The 22,447-nt window shown below is 44.1% G+C and overlaps 1 protein-coding gene across 1 annotated transcript in view; it reads left to right on the top strand.

Moving 5' to 3' along the window:
- The window catches only part of LOC134910365 (transmembrane channel-like protein 1), a 155,311-nt gene that overhangs the window by 22,705 nt on the left and 110,159 nt on the right, over window positions 1-22,447 (top strand). The window contains exons 7-9 of the mRNA XM_063918346.1: window positions 6,159-6,265; window positions 9,968-10,066; window positions 11,747-11,889. Of these exons, the coding sequence (XP_063774416.1) occupies window positions 6,159-6,265; window positions 9,968-10,066; window positions 11,747-11,889 (349 nt within the window). The remainder of the gene's footprint in view (window positions 1-6,158; window positions 6,266-9,967; window positions 10,067-11,746; window positions 11,890-22,447) is intronic.

Below are 22,447 nucleotides of genomic sequence, written 5' to 3'. Positions count from 1 at the left end.
CAGGTCGCGTTCCGCTTGACTTGACAATTTTCTCACCAGCAGGTCTTGGAACCCCAGCAGACTTGTGTCTGCCGGAAAGAGAGATCCAAGGTAGGTTTTAAATCTAGGATCGAGCACGGTGGCCAAAATGTAGTGCTCTGATTTCAACAGATTGACCACCCGTGAATCCTTGTTAAGCGAATTAAGGGCTCCATCCACAAGTCCCACATGCCTAGCGGAATCGCTCCGTGTTAGCTCCTCCTTCAATGTCTCCAGCTTCTTCTGCAAAAGCCTGATGAGGGGAATGACCTGACTCAGGCTGGCAGTGTCTGAACTGACTTCACGTGTGGCAAGTTCAAAGGGCAGCAGAACCTTGCACAACGTTGAAATCATTCTCCACTGCGCTTGAGACAGGTGCATTCCACCTCCTATATCGTGCTGAATTGTATAGGCTTGAATGGCCTTTTGCTGCTCCTCCAACCTCTGAAGCATATATAGGGTTGAATTCCACCTCGTTACCACTTCTTGCTTCAGATGATGGCAGGGCAGGTTCAGGCGTTTTTGGTGTTGCTCCAGTCTTCTGTACGTGGTGCCTGTACGCCGAAAGTGTCCCGCAATTCTTCTGGCCACCGACAGCATCTCTTGCACGCCCCTGTCGTTTTTTAAAAAATTCTGCACCACCAAATTCAAGGTATGTGCAAAACATGGGACGTGCTGGAATTTGCCCAGATTTAATGCACACACAATATTGCTGGCGTTGTCCGATGCCACAAATCCACAGGAGAGTCCAATTGGGGTAAGCCATTCCGCGATGATCTTCCTCAGTTGCCGTAAGAGGTTTTCAGCTGTGTGCGTATTCTGGAAACCGGTGATACAAAGCGTAGCCTGCCTAGGAAAGAGTTGGCGTTTGCGAGATGCTGCTACTGGTGCCGCCGCTGCTGTTCTTGCGGCGGGAGTCCATACATCTACCCAGTGGGCTGTCACAGTCATATAGTCCTGACCCTGCCCTGCTCCACTTGTCCACATGTCCATGGTTAAGTGGACATTGGGTACAGCTGCATTTTTTAGGACACTGGTGACTCTTTTTCTGAGGTCTGTGTACATTTTCGGTATCGCCTGCCTAGAGAAATGGAACCTAGATGGTATTTGGTACCGGGGACACAGTACCTCCAACAAGTCTCTAGTTGGCTCTGCAGTAATGATGGATACCGGAACCACGTTTCTCACCACCCAGGATGCCAAGGCCTCAGTTATCCGCTTTGCAGCAGGATGACTGCTGTGATATTTCATCTTCCTCGCAAAGGACTGTTGGACAGTCAATTACTTGGTGGAAGTAGTAAAAGTGGTCTTACGATTTCCCCTCTGGGATGACCATCGACTCCAAGCAGCAACAACAGCAGCGCCAGCAGCAGTAGGCGTTACACGCAAGGATGCATTGGAGGAATCCCAGGCAGGAGAGGAATCGTCAGAATTGCCAGTGACATGGCCTGCAGGACTATTGGCATTACTGGGGAAGGAGGAAATTGACACTGAGGGAGTTGGTGGGGTGGTTTGCGTGAGCTTGGTTACAAGAGGAAGGGATTTACTGGTCAGTGGACTGCTTCCGCTGTCGCCCAAAGTTTTTGAACTTGTCACTGACTTATTATGAATGCGCTGCAGGTGACGTATAAGGGAGGATGTTCCGAGGTGGTTAACGTCCTTACCCCTACTTATTAAAGCTTGACAAAGGCAACACACGGCTTGACAAATGTTGTCCGCATTTCTGTTGAAATACTTCCACACCGAAGAGCTGATTTTTTTGGTATTTTCACCAGGCATGTCAACGGCCATATTCCTCCCACGGACAACAGGTGTCTCCCTGGGTGCCTGACTTAAACAAACCACCTCACCATCAGAATCCTCCTTGTCAATTTCCTCCCCAGCGCCAGCAACACCCATATCCTCCTCATCCTGGTGTACTTCAACACTGACATCTTCAATCTGACTATCAGGAACTGGACTGTGGGTGCTCCTTCCAGCACTTGCAGGGGGCGTGCAAATGGTGGAAGGCGCATGCTCTTCACGTCCAGTGTTGGGAAGGTCAGGCATCGCAACCGACACAATTGGACTCTCCTTGTGGATTTGGGATTTCGAAGAACGCACAGTTCTTTGCGGTGCTTTTGCCAGCTTGAGTCTTTTCATTTTTCTAGCGAGAGGCTGAGTGCTTCCATCCTCATGTGAAGCTGAACCACTAGCCATGAACATAGGCCAGGGCCTCAGCCGTTCCTTGCCACTCCGTGTGGTAAATGGCATATTGGCAAGTTTACGCTTCTCCTCCGACAATTTTATTTTAGATTTTGGAGTCCTTTTTTTACTGATATTTGGTGTTTTGGATTTTACATGCTCTGTACTATGACATTGGGCATCGGCCTTGGCAGACGACGTTGCTGGCATTTCATCGTCTCGGCCATGACTAGTGGCAGCAGCTTCAGCACGAGGTGGAAGTGGATCTTGATCTTTCCCTAATTTTGGAACCTCAACATTTTTGTTCTCCATATTTTAATAGGCACAACTAAAAGGCACCTCAGGTAAACAATGGAGATGGATGGATACTAGTATACTTATGGATGGACGAGCGACTGCCGACACAGAGGTAGCTACAGCCGTGGACTACCATACTGTGTCTGCTGCTAATATAGACTGGATGATAATGAGATGAAATCAATATATATATATATAATATCACTAGTACTGCAGCCGGACAGGTATATATATTTATTATGTAATGACTGATGACGGACCTGCTGGAAACTGTCAGCTCAGCAGCACCGCAGACTGCTACAGTAAGCTACTATAGTAGTATGTATAAAGAAGAAAGGAAAAAAAAAAAAAACACGGGTAGGTGGTATACAATTATGGATGGACGAGCGACTGCCGACACAGAGGTAGCTACAGCCGTGGACTACCGTACTGTGTCTGCTGCTAATATAGACTGGATGATAATGAGATGAAATCAATATATATATATATATATATATATAATATCACACTAGTACTGCAGCCGGACAGGTAGATATATTTATTATGTAATGACTGATGACGGACCTGCTGGACACTGTCAGCTCAGCAGCACCGCAGACTGCTACAGTAAGCTACTATAGTAGTATGTATAAAGAAGAAAGAAAAGAAAAAAAACCACGGGTAGGTGGTATACAATTATGGATGGACGAGCGACTGCCGACACAGAGGTAGCTACAGCCGTGGACTACCGTACTGTGTCTGCTGCTAATATAGACTGGATGATAATGAGATGAAATCAATATATATATATATATATATATAATATCACACTAGTACTGCAGCCGGACAGGTAGATATATTTATTATGTAATGACTGATGACGGACCTGCTGGACACTGTCAGCTCAGCAGCACCGCAGACTGCTACAGTAAGCTACTATAGTAGTATGTATAAAGAAGAAGAAAAAAAACCACGGGTAGGTGGTATACAATTATGGATGGACGAGCGACTGCCGACACAGAGGTAGCTACAGCCGTGGACTACCGTACTGTGTCTGCTGCTAATATAGACTGGATGATAATGAGATGAAATCAATATATATATATATAATATCACACTAGTACTGCAGCCGGACAGGTAGATATATTTATTATGTAATGACTGATGACGGACCTGCTGGACACTGTCAGCTCAGCAGCACCGCAGACTGCTACAGTAAGCTACTATAGTAGTATGTATAAAGAAGAAAGAAAAAAAAACCACGGGTAGGTGGTATACAATTATGGATGGACGAGCGACTGCCGACACAGAGGTAGCTACAGCCGTGGACTACCGTACTGTGTCTGCTGCTAATATAGACTGGATGATAATGAGATGAAATCAATATATATATATATATATAATATCACACTAGTACTGCAGCCGGACAGGTAGATATATTTATTATGTAATGACTGATGACGGACCAGCTGGACACTGTCAGCTCAGCAGCACCGCAGACTGCTACAGTAAGCTACTATAGTAGTATGTATAAAGAAGAAAGAAAAAAAAAAAACCACGGGTAGGTGGTATACAATTATGGATGGACGAGCGACTGCCGACACAGAGGTAGCTACAGCCGTGGACTACCGTACTGTGTCTGCTGCTAATATAGACTGGATGATAATGAGATGAAATCGATATATATATATATATATAATATCACACTAGTACTGCAGCCGGACAGGTAGATATATTTATTATGTAATGACTGATGACGGACCTGCTGGACACTGTCAGCTCAGCAGCACCGCAGACTGCTACAGTAAGCTACTATAGTAGTATGTATAAAGAAGAAAGAAAAAAAAAAACCACGGGTAGGTGGTATACAATTATGGATGGACGAGCGACTGCAGACACAGAGGTAGCTACAGCCGTGGACTACCGTACTGTGTCTGCTGCTAATATAGACTGGATGATAATGAGATGAAATCAATATATATATATATATATATATATATAATATCACTAGTACTGCAGCCGGACAGGTATATATATTTATTATGTAATGACTGATGACGGACCTGCTGGACACTGTCAGCTCAGCAGCACCGCAGACTGCTACAGTAAGCTACTATAGTAGTATGTATAAAGAAGAAGAAAGAAAAAAAAAAACGGGTAGGTGGTATACAATATTATATATATATTATATACAATTATATATATATATATATATATATATTAAACTGGTGGTGATTATTAAACTGGTGGTCAGGTCACTGGTCACACTATCAGCAACTTGCAAGTAGTACTCCTAAGCAGACAATCACAATATATATTATACTGGTGGTCAGTGTGGTCACAATGGCAGTGTGGCTCTCTGGCAGCAAAAGTGTGCACTGTACGTTATATGTACTCCTGAGTCCTGCTCTCAGACTCTAACTGCTCCCCACTGTCAGTGTCTCCCCCACAAGTCAGATATACATTATACAGTCACACTATCTATCTATCTATCTATCTATCTATCTATCTATCTATCTATCACTTCAGCAAGTAGTAGTACTCCTCCTAATGCTCCCCAAAATTACTACTGCGTCTCTCTCTACTCTAGTCTCACTCTCTTCTCTATAAACGGAGAGGACGCCAGCCACGTCCTCTCCCTATGAATCTCAATGCACGTGTGAAAATGGCGGCGACGCGCGGCTCCTTATATAGAATCCGAGTCTCGCGATAGAATCCGAGCCTCGCGAGAATCCGACAGCGGGATGATGACGTTCGGGCGCGCTCGGGTTAACCGAGCAAGGCGGGAAGATCCGAGTCGCTCGGCCCCGTGTAAAAAAAAATGAAGTTCGGGCGGGTTCGGATTCCGAGGAACCGAACCCGCTCATCTCTAATGCGGGGGGACGTCCAGCACAGGGCTAGTCCACTCCGTATGTCAGGCCCTACCACCCCACACAGGTGCAAAAGCATCGCATGGCTGCGATGCTTTTGCACCTGGCGAGTAGCTCCCTGCCAGCATATCTTCTGCGCGCTGGCAGACTCCTACCTGCCGCATCCCGGGTCACAGCGACTGCGTGTGACATCATGCAGCCGTTGAGGCCTGCCCTCCCAGCGCCCAGACACACCTGCATTGTCCGGACCGCGCCCCGCCAACGGCATTCTAACGCTGTTGGCACACCCCCTCCTGCCCCATGACCACCTCTGCCTGTCAATCAGGCAGAGGCGATCACAGCCCAGAGATGCTGTTAGCATCTCACTGGGCTCCCGGGTGCGCACGCACACCACATAGGGATTCACATGGGGATTCAAACTGCGTGATCCAGTCTGAATTTTGGACCCTAGTGTGTGATTCTTAGGTAAACAAATTAACTACAAACTGTACTACTAATTAACTAGCTAATTAACTGTTAACTTTTGATCTTGGAATATATTGGGGGAATGTAACAGCCTGCGTGAAGCACGAAGTGCGAGATTTTGTGCAAGTTCTCCTGTGTTTTTTTTTACAAGCAGCGATCATTTGCATGGTAAAACCTGTTTTTACTGTGTAAATGATTGCCATTTAAAAAAAAACGGGAGAACTCACTCAAAGTCTCGCGTGTCTATTACATTCTTCCCCACTGTATTGAAATAGAGGATACCACTTACACTTGCATTGAAAATAACTGCAAGCCAACTACAGCTAAGCCAATTTCTATCCCCAGGTCACTTTGGCTCTTCAGTTGCCTCTTATTTTATTTTTCTACGCTGGATGTATGGAATAAATATGATACTCTTTGGACTGACGTTTGGCCTAGTCATGGTGCCCGAGGTAACGCAATAAACTGGATAATCTAGATTTTGAATGATTATACAGTATGTCATCATGTAATGAGTCTGAGATTATTCTTGACATGAAATATATGATTCATCATTTGGTTATGTATAAAAATAGGGAGTCTACGATACTCAGCACGCTCTATATAAAGAGAATGTATATTTAGCAGAAATATATTAATATTCTATATTTCGAAATTGTTATGAAATATTTTATTTCAGTGTGTTTAAAGCAGTGGTTCCCAAACTGTGTGCCTAGGCACCCTGGGGTGCCTCAGAACACTTGTAGGGGTGCCTTGGATTGGTGGTCCAGGACAAATTTAAATTATTTATGATCAGTGTAATAGGCAAAACCAGTGCTGGTGGCTGCCAATCAGACAATATGTGGAAAAACAGAAGCAAATCCTGTCCAACACCACACAATTAAACTTAAGGATGACATATAAACACAATTTACTTCATTTAATATTTATTCTAAATCTCTCAATAAAAAAAGTTTTGGCATAGGGGTGCCGTGAAAACAATTCTGATACTCTAGAGCGCCGTGATTCAAAAACGTTTGGGAACCACTGGTTTAAAGTCATTATTTAAAAGAGTGCGCTTCAATGCCCACTTTAATTAACTCATGTCAGTAGATTTATAGCCTAGCATGAATGAATAACCAAAAGTAAATTCAACATGTTAAAATGATATATTATAAAAGTTTTCCTGCATATCCAAGTATCCCCATGTCTGAGCATTTTCCCATGTATAGGAGTTTGACAAAATGCAATCACAATCATTTCTATTTTAAGCACCTATATGCAGTTGAGCATTGGCCTATGTTACCCCCTTAGTGCATCATGGGGAAATAATACATCTATGTAAAGAGATCTAATATATTTTTTTAAGCATTCATAAGGTATTTTATAGTAATGAGATCAGGAGCAGTACTTTTTTATTGGCAGGAAGTGTGCAAATCATTTAAAAAAGAAATAAAGGGCTAAATCAGTGTGCACTGCCGTAATGACTGTGACTTAAGGGGTCTATTTACTAAGCCTTGGATGGAGATAAAGTGGACGGGGATAAAGTACCAGCCAATCAGCTCTTAAGTGATATGTCACAGCCTGGGTTTGAAAATTGACAGTTAGAAGCTGATTGGCTGGAACTTTATCTCCAGCCACTTTATCTCCATTCAAAGCTTAATAAATAGACCCCAATTGCTATATGTAGATCTATTACTGTTCAATTACAATGTTTTCAGAGTGTTTCAATAACTGAATAAAACCCCCAAAAATTTCAGTCAGGAAAAGTGATAGAATAATATATTCTCCAAAATCAATGTAGTACTACTAGCAACAGGATAAAAGCGCCTTGAGTCCTATTGGAGAAAGAGCGCTATATAAATAAAATTATTATTATTATTATTATTATTATTATTGCTTGAATTAAATCATCCCTTTTTAAAAGAATATTTGATTAATCAATATGTGCAGTGAAAATGAAGCTATATAAAGTAGACTATGACTATACAGAAAAACTGTAAAGGGATGAAAGCACTCATCTTTTCTGTGAAGAGCATTTGTCCTGTCTGACTGCATCTGTGCAGAGTATCTCATGCCTAGGTGCATTGCTGTGGGTTACTCAGGACAACAGGTGCACGCACAGAGAAACAGTCTGCACTGGCTATTTTTGGCACAAAAGCTTTTATTGCAATCACAATGGCAAAAACCAAGAGTACTTATGACTAAGGACACATCTGCTGGCCTGTAACACATTCTGTTATGCCATGAAATCAAATAAAATGACTTGAGAAACCTGCAATGCTTCCAGATATAACTTCCACCCATGTTTTATTGATCATTTATAGAATAGTAACTGGAATAGGTTGATGTCTTTCCTTTCAGTAGAACTACAACAAATTGACTATATCGGGGATGATGTAGGGATGGTTGCAAATGGAATTTGCATCCTTTTTACTGTAGAGTGCACATTTTTGGAAATGTACAAGAGCGAAAAAAAAATGCCTTGCTTCTGTCCCCATTCTGACTGAGACATATTTTTATTTTATTTAAATTATATTTTTAGTAAAGAGAAAACATACAGAAAAAAACTTGCAGGACAAGAAACAGCACAGTCAGAACGAGTATATGTGGACCAATATCAAGGCTGGACAATATGGGTCTGTAACATCCACAGCAGTCATGAATTGTTGATACGACCTGGCAAAGGCTAATGTCCACAGAGGTCTAAAAGCAAATGTCTGCATCGGAAGCAGATTCACTTTTTTTTTTCAACATGTAAAAAATAACCAGAAAAGGGGTAAAGAGGAATGACAGGGAAGGGTGGTGTAAGGTTGAGGGGAACCCACCTGAGACAAGAAAAAGGAACAACTAAAGTTGGGAGCTAGTAGCATAGAATGGGCCTGAATAAGTTGTTAGGAAGCACACCCTTAGCCACAAATGGAAATGTAGCTGCTAGACTCCTTGAATAGCAACCAAGTGCTACAAACAGCACTAAATTCCTCAAACCTGTCAAGATCCGACAGAAGGAAGTCCTCTGTGGCCGTAGAGTGGTCTAATCTGGAGAATCATTCTTTATGGAAGGAAATAGATTTCCATTGGACTGAGATAACAGCTTTGGCAGCACTGTGTTTTAGCAGTGACTTCTTATAATGGGATATAGGGTCAGTAACCTTATTCAATAACCAAAAGGAGGGATCTACAGGAGTATCTCCACCCATAATTTCTTTAGGTAGGTGCATCACAGAATCCCAAAAGGAATGCAGAGTCTGGCAGTCCTACCAAATATAGAGGGGTGTGTCTTGTGCATCGTTAAATCTCCAGTAGGAGCAAGACATTCCAAGAAATATCTGAGCAAAAAAGCTGGGGCATCTATACCAACAAGACAGAACCTTAATGATTGAGTACACACCAAACAGGAAAAGGTGGTTTGAAATATTTTATGCCAGTCCTTGGGACTCATCTGAATATGTAGATCCCACTCCAAGTCCTCAGTAAATTTAGGCAAGGTCTGGAAAGCATCTTCAGTTATAAGTTTGTATCCCACAGTGAGAAGGCTAGCCGGTGAGAGAGGTGGTTAGACTAAGGCATATTTTCATATTTTGTGATAATGTCCCTTTGCATTAAGCAGGACAGCACAGGGGTTGGAGGGAATGTATAAGCATGGCAAGACTACAGTCTCTTGCATCCTCCCCTTACCACAAGATAGACACATATGTGCCTGTTTGGAGTTCGATCACATTTGGTTGCTCTTCCCCGATGCAAAATGTGAACTGATAATGGTGTCAATGACATTGACAATCTGATTGGCTGAATTCACTACCACTTAAGGAATGCAGGGTCTGGCAGTCTCACCAAATATAGGGGTGTGCCTCTATTGTAATAGTGCTGCTTTTGATATCTATTTGCATTAATACAGTATCTTGTTCTAAATTGCTTTGACATGGTAACTATAACTTTATCAGCTATTAGTAGCGCTGTCCAGAGCCATGTACATTATTGTATATGAATTGTTTACTGTAGATTTAGCAGTTACTACAGCCACATCTACTTTTGATAATCACGTTCATATGCTAGCCTGTCCATCAAACTAAGCAAATGTACCTTTCTGATATTTTATACATATGTCCAGCTCAGTTTGAGCCCACCTGTGTTCAGCTTTGTAGTAATGATCTCTTGTTGTTTCTTTTTTGTAGGCATTAATGGGAAAGCCATATGGTTCAATTCCAAGGAAAACAGTTCCACGAGGCGAACAAGCCAATGCTATGAATTTTGCCACACTGTGGGACTTTAGTGTAAGTAGCATTGTCTATGAATGAGTGGATGTCATGCGTGGGATCCATTCTGAGAATTAATATTCCAGTTGAGAAAGCACAAAGTAATGATCTCATAGCAAAATTAAAAACAAATTATAAACTTGATATCAGCAGAGAAAATATTTATTGATTTATTTTATAATACTTGCTTGGGTCATGGGTCATCTGGATGCACTCAATAAACCGACTCCTCCCACATCCTGGATGACATCACTCAGTTTCATAGCATTCCACAATAGAAGAATGTGATACGCAATTAGTTATTATTATTATTATTATTATCCTTTATTTATATGGCGCCACAAGGGATCCGCAGCGCCCAATTACAGAGTACATAAATAATCAAGCAGGAAAACAGCAACTTACAGTTGGCGACAATATAGGACAAGCACAGGGTAAATAAGCATACATCAGCAGATGACACTGGAATAAGTATCAGGTGGCAGAAGACTGCTGGATTTGGTGCAGATGAAGATTATTAAAGTAAGAAAAGGATAAGCACATGAGGGAAGAGGGCCCTGCTCGTGAGAGCTTACATTCTAAAGGGGAGGGGTAGACAGACAGGGGTGAGACAGATGGGGTACATAGAGAGCGTGGAACAGAGGTTTAGGATGAGATTTGGCTGGGTTTGGTGAAGAAGTGTGTCTTGAGTTGAGGCAAAATGAAAAAATAAGCAAATATCATTCATAATATCATTGCACTATTTTTTAGTGTTATGCTAATACATTTATTAGAAAACAAAACATTATTACACGTACAGTTGAGGAGATTATTTTGAGTTACAAGAATAACATAACAACCTTACTGCATAGTTGTGCAATAACCAATAGCCATGAGAATTGTATAATTGATAACCAGTAGCGCTAGTGTATTTTATTACAAACTCAAACAAATTGTACTTTGTGGGGATCATGTAGAATTAGTTATTGGTGGATATTCCTACTGTTCATGCACACGTACAAAGACAAACACTCGCATTCATAAGCAGATCCTGAGGAAATCTATGTTTCCGACTCCCTGCATATAGAAAGGCGATGGAATGGGGAGTTCCACGCATAATACAAGAACAGTAAGGGTAAGTTCATGGAATTGCATATGTGCCTGTCAGGAAGCTTGGCTCTTGTGGGTACGTTAACCCCGATGCACAATGCACACTAATGATTATGATGACGATAGTCAACAGCTTCTGATTGGCTGATTAGACTCCTCCCACTAATAGTATTTCAATCACTATTGTGGCCGTTATATGTAGTCATGGCAATCACGTAACTGTTATTTGCCATTGCACTGTACCACAGCAGTTAAAAATAGTCCTATTTCATTGTTAAAAGGAATCCTATATAATGAAATGCTAATGCTGTTCCTCACCTCTGTGGGGGGAATTTAAGTGTTTTGCGCATCGGCAGCCAATAGATGGCACCTGACGGAGCAATTCAAGTGTTGCTCCGTTCGGGTGTGCACAGCTGCTGGCGCTGACATTACTGTTATGTTGTTCCAGAATTTTGATGGGCTGGTAACTAGTAAGTAATAATCCCTCAGGTTTACTTTATTATTTTCCCAGCACTTTAGTTTTAAAATGCATCCAAGTGTACATGAACCACTGTGTGTTGTGTTCTCTTCTTGTTTTCACTGACATCTGGTGTTGTATTTTTGTTTTAGGGATTTGCACAATATTCTGTCCTCTTCTATGGTTATTACAACAGTCAAAGGACCATTGGATGGCTCCAGTTTAGGCTACCTCTTTCTTATTTGCTAGTTGGAATTGGCACCATTGCATACAGCTTCATGGTTGTCATTAGAACGTAAGTTTTGTTTTAGAATATTTAAGATTTTATGCATTTTATTATCTTAGTTGTACAGATGAGAAACTATTTGACAAAATGATGTGCAAACATAAATGAGCAGGTGGTCTGACAAAACATTTTGTCCAAAAAGTTAAAACAAATGCAGATTTATTCCAAATATTCATATAAGCCTGGTAAAAAAAGAGAGAAGGAAATAATGAGAGGGAATGAGTAGGGGTGAGGGGAGAATGAGAGACAAAAGATAAAGAGGATATTTATTTTTGTCTCACTGCTCTTTTTTTTAGTTTATTTTGTAATATTTAACTCTTCTTTTTTTTTTAAAAATATGTTTTTTACTGAACATTTCACATATAGTGCAAGTAATAAAAGGGAAGCAAAAACTGTAAAAGGGTTACACAACTTGTACTTTCATACCTGGTTTAATATCGGAACACATGAGATACAGTATAGCAATGATACCTAAACCCACAAGGGTAAAGTGTACTCCCTCAAGGGTCATAGTAACATAGTAACTAAGGTTGAAAAAAGTCAATTGTCCATCGAGTTCAACCTATTTGTAGTCTCCTATGCAGTCATACTGTATTATAGGACTAGTTATTTTTATGTTAGGACTAGTTATATTAACTATAATGCGTGCCTACGCACCATAACCCTGAATAACCCTGAATATCTTTATCCAATAGGAATTTATCTAACCCATTCTTAAAGGTGTTGACTGAGTCCGCCATTACTACTCTCTCAGGCAGGGAATTCCAAACACGTATTGTCCTTACTGTGAAAAAACCTTTTTGCCTCAATGTGCGGAAACTCCTCTCCTCTAACCTAAGCAAGTGACCAGGTGTCCTCTGTGCTGATCTTATAGAAAACAGGTCCCTCCCAAGCTCTGTGTATTGACCCCTTATATATTTGTAGATGTTGATCATGTCCCCTCTTAGTCTCCTCTTTTCCAATGTAAACATGCCTAGCCTTGCAAGCCTTTCCTCATATTCCAGCGTCTCCATGCCCTTGATTAGTTTGGTCGCCCGCCTCTGAACCTTTTCTAGCTCCAGGATATCCTTTTTGTAATATGGTGCCCAAAATTGCACACAGTATTTAAGATGAGGCCTCACTCGTGATTTATATAATGGGAGTATAATACTCTTGTCCCTTGCATCAATTCCCCATTTTATGCATGCTAATATCTTATTAGCCTTCTTTGCTGCACTCCTACTTTGGGTACTGCTGCTTAATTTGTTATCTATGTGAACCCCTAAGTCTTTTTCCAGTACAGAATCCCCTGATATTACCCCATTTAGTATGTAGGTGTTATTTTTGGTCTTGCCCCCACAGTGCATTACCTTGCAGTGGCGGTTCTTGCCACGGGCAAGCGGTACTTTTGCCCGGGGCACCGCCTTCCGGAGGGCGCAGGCGCCATCCGGAGGACGCCGCACCAGGGCAAGATCCGCCACTGTGCCCCCCGCACTGCCCTGCTGTGCCCCCCCGCTTTGAAGGGAACCAGACGCGTAGCGTCTAGTTTCCCTTCATTGAGAGGACCTTAGTTGTGCGGTGCGCGATGACGTCATCGCGCACCGCACAGCAAAGGTCCTCTCCATGAAGGGAAACTAGACGCTACGGTCTAGTTTCCCTTCGTGTAGAGGACCTTTGCTGTGCGATGCGCGACGTCATCGCGCACCGCACAGCATAGTGGCACAGACACTAGGGGTCATAATTGACCTCTAGTGTCTATGCTGTTCTATGGGAGAGACGTAATAACGTCTCTCCCATAGATCGAAGAGAAGAGAGAGGGGAGAAGAGCGGTGCCGCCGGCGGAGGGGGTCTGGATCAGGAACGGGGATGGTAAGTATTCTTTTTATTTATTTATTTTCTTGCAGCGTCGTGACCACGCCCCCAATTGAAGCCACGCCCCCATATTTTGCCCGGGGCGCCACAAGGCTTAGAACCGGCCCTGTTACCTTGCACTTGTCTGTGTTGAATCTCATTCTCCATTTTGCTGCCCATGCTTCCAGTTTAGTTAAGTCATTCTGAAGAGACTCAGCCTCCCCCTCTGTATTTATAATCTTACACAATTTTGTATAGTCTGCGAAAATTGATACCATGCTCTCTAGACTTACTGTTAGGTAATTGATGGAAATGTTGAACAAAAGTGGTCCAAGTACATACCCTTGTGGCACACCACTTAATACTTTAGTCCAATTTGAAAATGATCCATTGACCACAACGCGCTGCTCCCTAGTATCTAACCAATTACTGACCCAAGTGCATATTGTGCTCCCTAGCCCTATTTCTTGTAGCTTGTAGATAAGACGCATGTGTGGTACAGTGTCGAAAGCTTTGGCAAAGTCTAAAAATATTATATCCACCTCCTTACCCTGATCCAGGTTTGCACTTACTGTTTCATAAAAGCCAAGTAAGTTGGTCTGACATGATCTGTCCTTCACAAATCCATGTTGGTTCCTTTTAATGACCTTACTTGCTTCAATAAGCGTCATGTTGAGGGGAATCTGGAATGCTTAGGTCGATCGTCCTATTATGCATGGAGAAGTGTCCCTGTGCTTCTCTGTACTCACTCCATCTGAACCATTTCACAAGAGTGGAAGAAGTTGAGGCACAGTATTTACAGTCCGCTGTCTGAAAGCCACAGTGTTTCTAAATCTTATCAATAGCTGGCAGACTGGGTACAGCAGCAGTTCTCCACTGTTGAGCGATTGCAGCTTTTGTAGTGACCAAAATATGGCTCATTGGGGCTTACAATTGCATCAACTAAGGTGTATCAAAGATTGTGGTAGATTTTTTCAAAAGCCCCAAAACCTCCCTCCCCCACCAAACATAGCTCCTGTATATCGCCAGCATTTTGCATACGTGAGCTGGGGTTTCTGTGTGGTATACTGTGAATGGGTAGCACTACAGTGTGCTTTTTTGTGCTGGAAGTATTTACATATTGTACATTTTTCTATTTACATAATTTACATTTTAATAACATCACCAGCATGTCTTATTAACAATTCTATTGGTAGGGCCTAACTAGATGTCTTGGAGCCCCACATGTCTTATTCCAGCCCTGCTGATACACTCTCTCTGGCATGCTGCTACTGGCCATTCACAATAAATATTGTTGTGTTGGTTTTCTATCCCTTTACAACAATCTCTCCTAGACCTGCTTTATTTTACAATAACTACAAGTCTTTCCAGTATATAGTGTACTATACCCCTTTCACACAGCACAAATAACCCGGTATATTGACGGGTCGGCGCGAGTCGATGTGCGGTGTGAAAGGAGCATGTTCCGATTTCCCGGGTTGCCTGACTCTGTATTTCAACCCGAAATAAAACAGGGTTATTCCCAGGTTATTACCGGGTCAGGTGCAGTGTGACCGGGTTGTCACTATAAGGAGAGGCGTCACTAGAGGGACAGGCAGCAGTTGGAGATAATCTGATCTCCAGGTGCGGTCTCCGCACACATCACCGCGCACGTCACCAACCCGGCAATTTGCCAGGTTGGTGCCTCCAGTCTGAAAGGGGTCTCAAGCGGGTCGTACTCGGGAAGGACTCGTGTACAAGTCCTGGGTGCGAACCGCTTTAGCAATGTGAAAGCAGTATTACATTTAATACACTGGACATACTGTGACTATTTCTCTTACGTCCTAGAGGATGCTGGGGTCCATTTTAGTACCATGGGGTATAGACGGTTCCGCAGGAGCCTTCGACACTTTAAGACTTTTCAACAGTGTGAACTGGCTCCTCCCTCTATGCCCCTCCTCCAGACCTCAGTTTAGAAAATGTGCCCGGGAGACTGGATGCACACCAGTGGAGCTCTACAGAGTTCTGCTGGAAGAGACTTTGTTAGGTTTTTTATTTTACAGGGAACCTGCTGGCAACAGCTTCCCTGCTTTGTGGGACTTAGGGGGGGACGTAGGAACCAACTTCTCAATTAGTTCAATGGCTTTGCTTCCGCTGACAGGACACCATTAGCTCCTGAAGGGTACTGAACACAGCCCTTGCCTGGCTGCAGCTCACTCACACAGCACTGCCGCCACTCATTAACAGAGCCAGAAGTCAGAAGGCTGGTGAGTATTTACCGGAGACCTGCGGAGAGGGGTCCTCCAGTCATCATGGCGGCATAAAGGTACCAGCGCAGCACGGGATGCTGCGCAGAAACATGTCTCTCAGCACAAGGGTGCAGAGTGCGCGGGGGGCGCTCTGGGGGACATGGCAAAATCCTTACTCTCACTGGCATAGCAGTACATACATGTGAGCTGCTGATGTACATACCCCTGCCAGTATAAATATTTTAATCACTGAGGTAGAATCGCGCCATTACAGGTGGGCGGTGCTTCTCCTCAGACTTACCAGTAACACTCATTGGGCGCCATTTTCTCATGCAGAACCGCCAGAGTGCTGCTTCTCCTCACACATCGCTGATACAAGTACCAGGGTGTTAAAGAAGGGGAGGGGAGCACATATTGCATTACGTCTGCGGACTTAATATTGGAAGACAGCGCTGTGGTTGTGTATATTGTATGCAATACATATAGGGCGCGTGGTGTGGACTGGCAAATCCCTCTGGGTCCCTCTGACAGACATTAGTGTGGGTCTGTCCCCAATAGCTCCCCTGTGTGAGAGTGGTGTGGCTGTACAAGTGTGTACCATGTCTAGAGAATGCTCTTCCCCAGAGGAACCCATTTTGGATGCACAAGAGTTTTCTGAGCCTGTGTGGGTGAGAAAGTTGCAGAGTAATATGTCTAAACTGGCAAAGAAATTCTCTGAGTCTGAACAACAGACAAGTATTGGAGACAGTCTGTGGAGGATGCACTGTTTGCTGATCCCTCTACGTCATCCACTTGGGACCCCTCCAGTTCCCAAAAGGTCTCTGGCGCAGATTATGCAAAGGGACACTGACACAGATTCCAACACTGGGGATTTGAGAAGGGTAGACCCCAAACTAGCCAAAGCATTCAATGTATGATAGTCACTATAAAAGAGGTGTTAGAATTTACTGACACAACACCTGCACCTGAGGAAAAAGATTGTTTTAAATTAAATAAAAAACAGGTGGTGACTTTTCCTCCGTCCAAGGACTTAAATGCATTCTTTGAAGAATCCTGGTCTAATACGGAAAAGAAGTTTGCTATTCCTAGAAGGTTGCGTGTAGCGTACCCTTTCCCTGAAGAGGACAGGCGTAAGTGGGAGTCACCCCCAATGGTAGACAACTCAGTCTCTAGGCTGTCGAACAAAATTGTTTTGCCTGCCCTGGGGTCAGCTTCATTAAAAGCACCTGCTGACCGCAAGTTAGAGATGACTTTAAAGTCTATCTATATAGCTACGGGTACGTTACTCAGGCCCACAATTGCTTCTGCGTGGGTAGGTAACGCAGTGGAAAAATGGGCAGACAACTTGATTGTTAATATTGACACTGTCGATAATATGCTTCTAATTCTAGGTCATATCAAAGACTCTGCAGGTTACTTAGTTGAGGCTATGAAGGATGTTGGTTTACTGGGTTCAAGATCCTCTGCTATGGCAATTTCAGCCCGCAGGGCACTCTGGATACGCCAATGGAATGCTGATGCAGAATTCAAAAGAAATATTGAGGTGCTCCCCTACAATAGTGAGGCCCTCTTTGGAGACAAGCTGGATGCCATGATATCAACTACTACATCTGGCAAATCAGCATTTCTGCTGTCAGCAGCTGCACCGGCTAGAAAAGTGTATCATTCTCATACTATGCAGTCCTTTCGGCCCAACAAGTACAAAAAGGCAAAGGGTACCCCCTTCTTCGCAGGAAGAGGTCGAGGAAGAGGTAGGAAACCTACAACACCATCAGGCTCGCAGGAGCAGAAGTCAACAGCTACTTTTGCTAAAACCACAGCATGACGCTGGGGCTCCCCTGCGGGAGTGCGATCGGGTGGGGGCGCATCTATTGTTCTTCAGCCAGGTCTGGGTTCACTCAGATCTGGATCCTTGGGTATTACAGATAGTATCCCAAGGTTACAAGTTGTAATTTCAAGACCTTCCCCCATGCCAATTTTTCAAATCATCCTTACCAGTTTCTGTTCAGGACAGAACAAAAGTGCTGAACGCAATACAGAAATTTCGTCAAGATGAAGTAATTTCATTGGTTCCTACTGAACAACAGAACCAAGGATTTAATTCCGGCCTGTTTGTAGTGCCGAAGCCGGATGGCTCGGTCAGACCGATTTTAAACCTAAAAAAGCTGAATCTTTATTTGAAAAGGTTCAAATACAAGATGGAGTACCTGAGAGCGGTGATCTCCAGCTTGGAGGAAAAAGAATTTCTGGTGTCGGTGGACATCAAAGATGCTTATTTGCATGTACCCATTTTTCCTCCGCATCAAGCATACCTGAGGTTTGCGATTCAAGACTGCCACTACCAGTTCCAAACATTACCATTCCGGGCTCTCCACGGCTCTGAGAATATTCACCAAGGTGATGGCGGAGATGATGGTTCTCCTTCGCAAGAAAGGAGTCAACATAATTCCATACTTGGATGATCTCCTCATAAAAGCGAGTTCCAGGGAGAAGTTAGTACAGGACATAGCACTATCCCTGACGATGCTTCAACGCCATTGTTGGATCATCAACTTTCCAAAATCACAATTGGAACCGATGATAAGGTTATAATTTCTGGGAATGATACTGGACACCGAAGTACAGAGAGTATTTCTACCGGTGGAGAAGGCTCAAGAGATCCAGAGCATGGTCAAACTAATTTTGAGACCAGAACGAGTATCAATTCATCAGTGCATTCGCCTGCTGGGGAAAATGGTAGCAGCTTATGAGGCTCTACAATATGGCCGATTCCATGCCAGGGTGTTCCATTCGGACATACTGGACAAGTGGTCCGGATTGCATCTACACATGCATCAATGGAAAATCTTGTCAACAAAAGCCTGAATTTTGCTCCATTGGTGGCTACAAAGTTCTCACCTCCTGGAGGGATGCAGGTTCGGAATTCATGCCTGGATCCTGGTGACCACAGATGCAAGTCTCCAAGGTTGGGGAGCAGTCACGCAAGGGGAAAGCTTCCAAGGAAGATGCTCAAGTCAAGAAGTACTCCTTCACATAAACATTCTGGAATTGAGAGCTGTGTACAACAGCCTTCATCAAGCGGCACACATTCTTCAAGGTCGTCCCGTACAGATCCAGTCAGACAATGTAACGGCAGTAGCTTACATAAACCGTCAAGGTGGAACAAAAAGCAAAGCGGCAATGGCAGAGGTGACAAAATTCTCCTCTGGGCAGAGAGACATGCAAAAGCTCTGTCGGCAATTTTCATTCTGGGAGTGGACCACTGGGAAGCAGACTTCCTCAGCAGACACTATCTCCATCCTGGAGAATGTGGCCTCCACCCAGAGGTCTTTGCGGAAGTAGCAAGTCGTTGGGGTGTTCCTCAAGTAGATATGATGGCATCATGTCTCAACAAGAAGCTTCAGAAATATTGTTCCAGGTCGAGAGACCCACAAGCAATAGCAGTAGATGCACTGGTGATCCAGTGGGTGTTCCAGTCGGTGTATCTGTTCCCTCCACTTCCACTAATACCAAAAGTTCTCAAGATCATCAGAAGAACAAGGGTTCGAGCAATTCTTATTGCTCCAGACTGGCCAAGGAGGGCTTGGTATCCAGATCTTCAGGAATTATTACTGGAAGATCATCAGCCCCTTCCTCTTCGAGAGGACCTACTTCAGCAGGGGCCGTTAGTTTATCAAGACTTACCGTGGCTGCGTTTAATGGCATGGCTGTTGAGCGCCAGATCCTAGCCCGTAAGGGTATTCCCAATGAAGTCATTTCCACACTTATTCTGGCCAGGAAAGGGGTAACGTCCAAACATTACCATCGTATTTGGAGGAAATACGTATCTTGGTGTGAATCCAAGAAGTCTCCTGCGGTGTAGTTTCAATTAGGACGTCTTCTCCTATTTCTACAGGCGGGTGTGGATGCTGGCTTGAGATTAGGGTCTATCAAGGTCCAAATTTCGGCCTTGTCCATTTTCTTTCAGAAGCAGTTGGCCTCCCTTCCTGAGGTTCAGATGTTCGTGAAGGGAGTTCTGTGCATCCAACCTCCCTTTGTGCCTTCTGCAGCGCCATGGGATCTTAATGTGGTGTTGCAGTTCCTTAAATCGGACTAGTTTGAGCCTCTGCAAGAGGTGGAGTTGAAGTTTCTCACTTGGAAAGTGGTCATGCTGTTGGCCTTGGATTCAGGCAGACGAGTGTTTGAATTAGGAGCTCTGTCACACAAGAGTCCTTATTTGATTTTTCATGAAGATAGGGCTGAACTGAGAACACGTCAGCACTTTCTTCCGAAGGTTGTGTCTTCTTTCCATATCAATCAACCTGTGGTGGTGCCAGTGGCTTCTGACACCTCAGCCATTTCAAAGTCCTTGGATGTCATCAGAGCGTTGAGGACCTATGTTGCAAGAACGGCTCGGATAAGGAAAATAGACTTTGTTTGTCCTCTATGACCCCAACAGGATTGGGGGTCCTGCTTCTAAGCAGACTATTGCGCGCTGGATCAAAGGTACCATTCAGAAAGCTCATTCCACGGCTGGATTGCCGTTACTGACTTCAGTAAAAGCCCACTCTACCAGGAAAGTGGGTTCGTCCTGGGCGGCTGCCCGGGGTGTCTTGGCATTGCAAATCTGCCGAGCTGCTACTTGGTCAGGTGCAAAAACGTTTGCTAAGTTTTACAAGTTTGACACCTTGGCTGCTGACGACCTTCAATTTGGTCAGTCAGTTCTGCAGGAACATTAGCACTTTCCCGCCCGTACTGGGAGCTTTGGTACATCCCCATGGTACTAAAATGGACCCCAGCATCCTCTAGGACGTAAGAGAAAATAGGATTTTAATTATCTACCGGTAAATCCTTTTCTCGTAGTCCGTAGAGGATGCTGGGCGCCCGCCCAGTGCTAATTTTTTCCTGCAGAATTACGTTTATCTTTTTACACAGGTTCTCATGTGTTAAGAAGTTCACAGCGGTTGCTGTTGTGTTATGCATGCACTTTAGCATGGGTTATGTTAAAGGCCATATTAGACAGCATGTTTTTTGTATGGTGTGAGCTGGTGTGAATCTCGCCACTAGATTACTGTAAATTCTTCTCTCAAAGATGTCCGTCTCCTCGGGCACAGTTCCTATACTGAGGTCTGGAGGAGGGGCATAGAGGGAGGAGCCAGTTCACACTGTTGAAAAGTCTTAAAGTGCCGAAGGCTCCTGAGAAACCGTCTATACCCCATGGTACTAAAATGGACCCAAACATCCTCTATGGACTACGAGAAAAGGACTTACCGGTAGGTAATTAAAATCCTATTTTTTGGAGCTCTGAAGATTGCTGTATTGGAAAGCTGGTGAGTGATTCCAGTGGCTGTCATTTCCCTGTAGATCCAAATGCACAGCATTTCTTTAGTGAAAGATAGATTTACCATTGCTGTCATTTCCATTTCTGTTCTGTGCCAGAAGATTTATATTTCACTATCCTTCTCACTGGGAACAGAAGTAGAAGACGTAGGAGCTTATTGCAAGTATTGCTGCTAAACTGAGACTTTCCTGCTTTTGCATTGGCTATCGATACAACTGCTTGTTACCATTGTTGCATTTTGTTTCTGTTGGGGTACCGGGTTGGTTAGGCATTACCGGCGGCTGGGATCCTGGCGTTCAGCATCCCGACGCCAGGATCCCGGCCGCAGCATGCCGTCGGGGTGGGGGGTTAGGGGTGGCAGAGCAACTATGAGTGTCGTGGACACCCACGAGTGGGAATAGTTTCTTGCAGTCGGGATTTACAGGGGTCAGGATGTAGGTGGAGGTATTGTGACCGTCAGTCTACTTGCCGTCAGTTACATAGCTACATCCCTACCATGCTATTGCTCCCATCTTAATAATCAGCACTGTTCAGTAGCAAACAGGGACTTCTTACTACATTTTTTATAATGTGCCTGATGCAGAATTGGTTGCTCATAAATCAGTTATACATTATTTAAAAGAAAAATGCCTGGGAAAAGTGTACATTTACCTGCAAGCATACTGGAGCCACATCTGTGCCTGCAGCATATGCAACTGGTTTGCTACAAGACATCGGGAAAACACTTAAACTTATACTAGGTACAAACTATGGGGGTCATTCTGAGTTGATCGTGGCTGTGCTAAATTTAGCACAGCTACGATCATCTTCCCTGACATGCGTGGGGACGCCCAGCACAGGGCTAGTCCGCCCCGCATGTCAGTGCCGGCCCCCCCGCACAAATACAAAAGCATCACACAGAGGCGATGCTTTTGTATTTGATGAGTAACTCCCGGTCAGCGCAGCTCCTGCGGCTGGCCGGGAGTTGCTCGTCGCTCCCGCTGGCCGCAGCGGCCCACCCCCCCAGCGGTCCGGCCACGCCTGCGTTGAGGTTACTCGCGGTCAACCGCTGACCGCAAAGTTCCCACCATTGGATACAATGGAGCGCCTATGCGCTATATTGTATCTCAGTGCGCAGCCTCACTGACAGTACAGGAGTGCAGAGCCAATCAGGAGAGTGCCACGATGTGGCGCTCCCTGATTGGCAGAA

Source organism: Pseudophryne corroboree, chromosome 1 (assembly GCF_028390025.1).
Source record: "Pseudophryne corroboree isolate aPseCor3 chromosome 1, aPseCor3.hap2, whole genome shotgun sequence".
NCBI lineage: Eukaryota > Metazoa > Chordata > Amphibia > Anura > Myobatrachidae > Pseudophryne > Pseudophryne corroboree.
The sequence above is the reverse complement of the archived record's forward strand: the minus strand, read 5'-3'. Positions and strand labels throughout refer to the sequence as shown.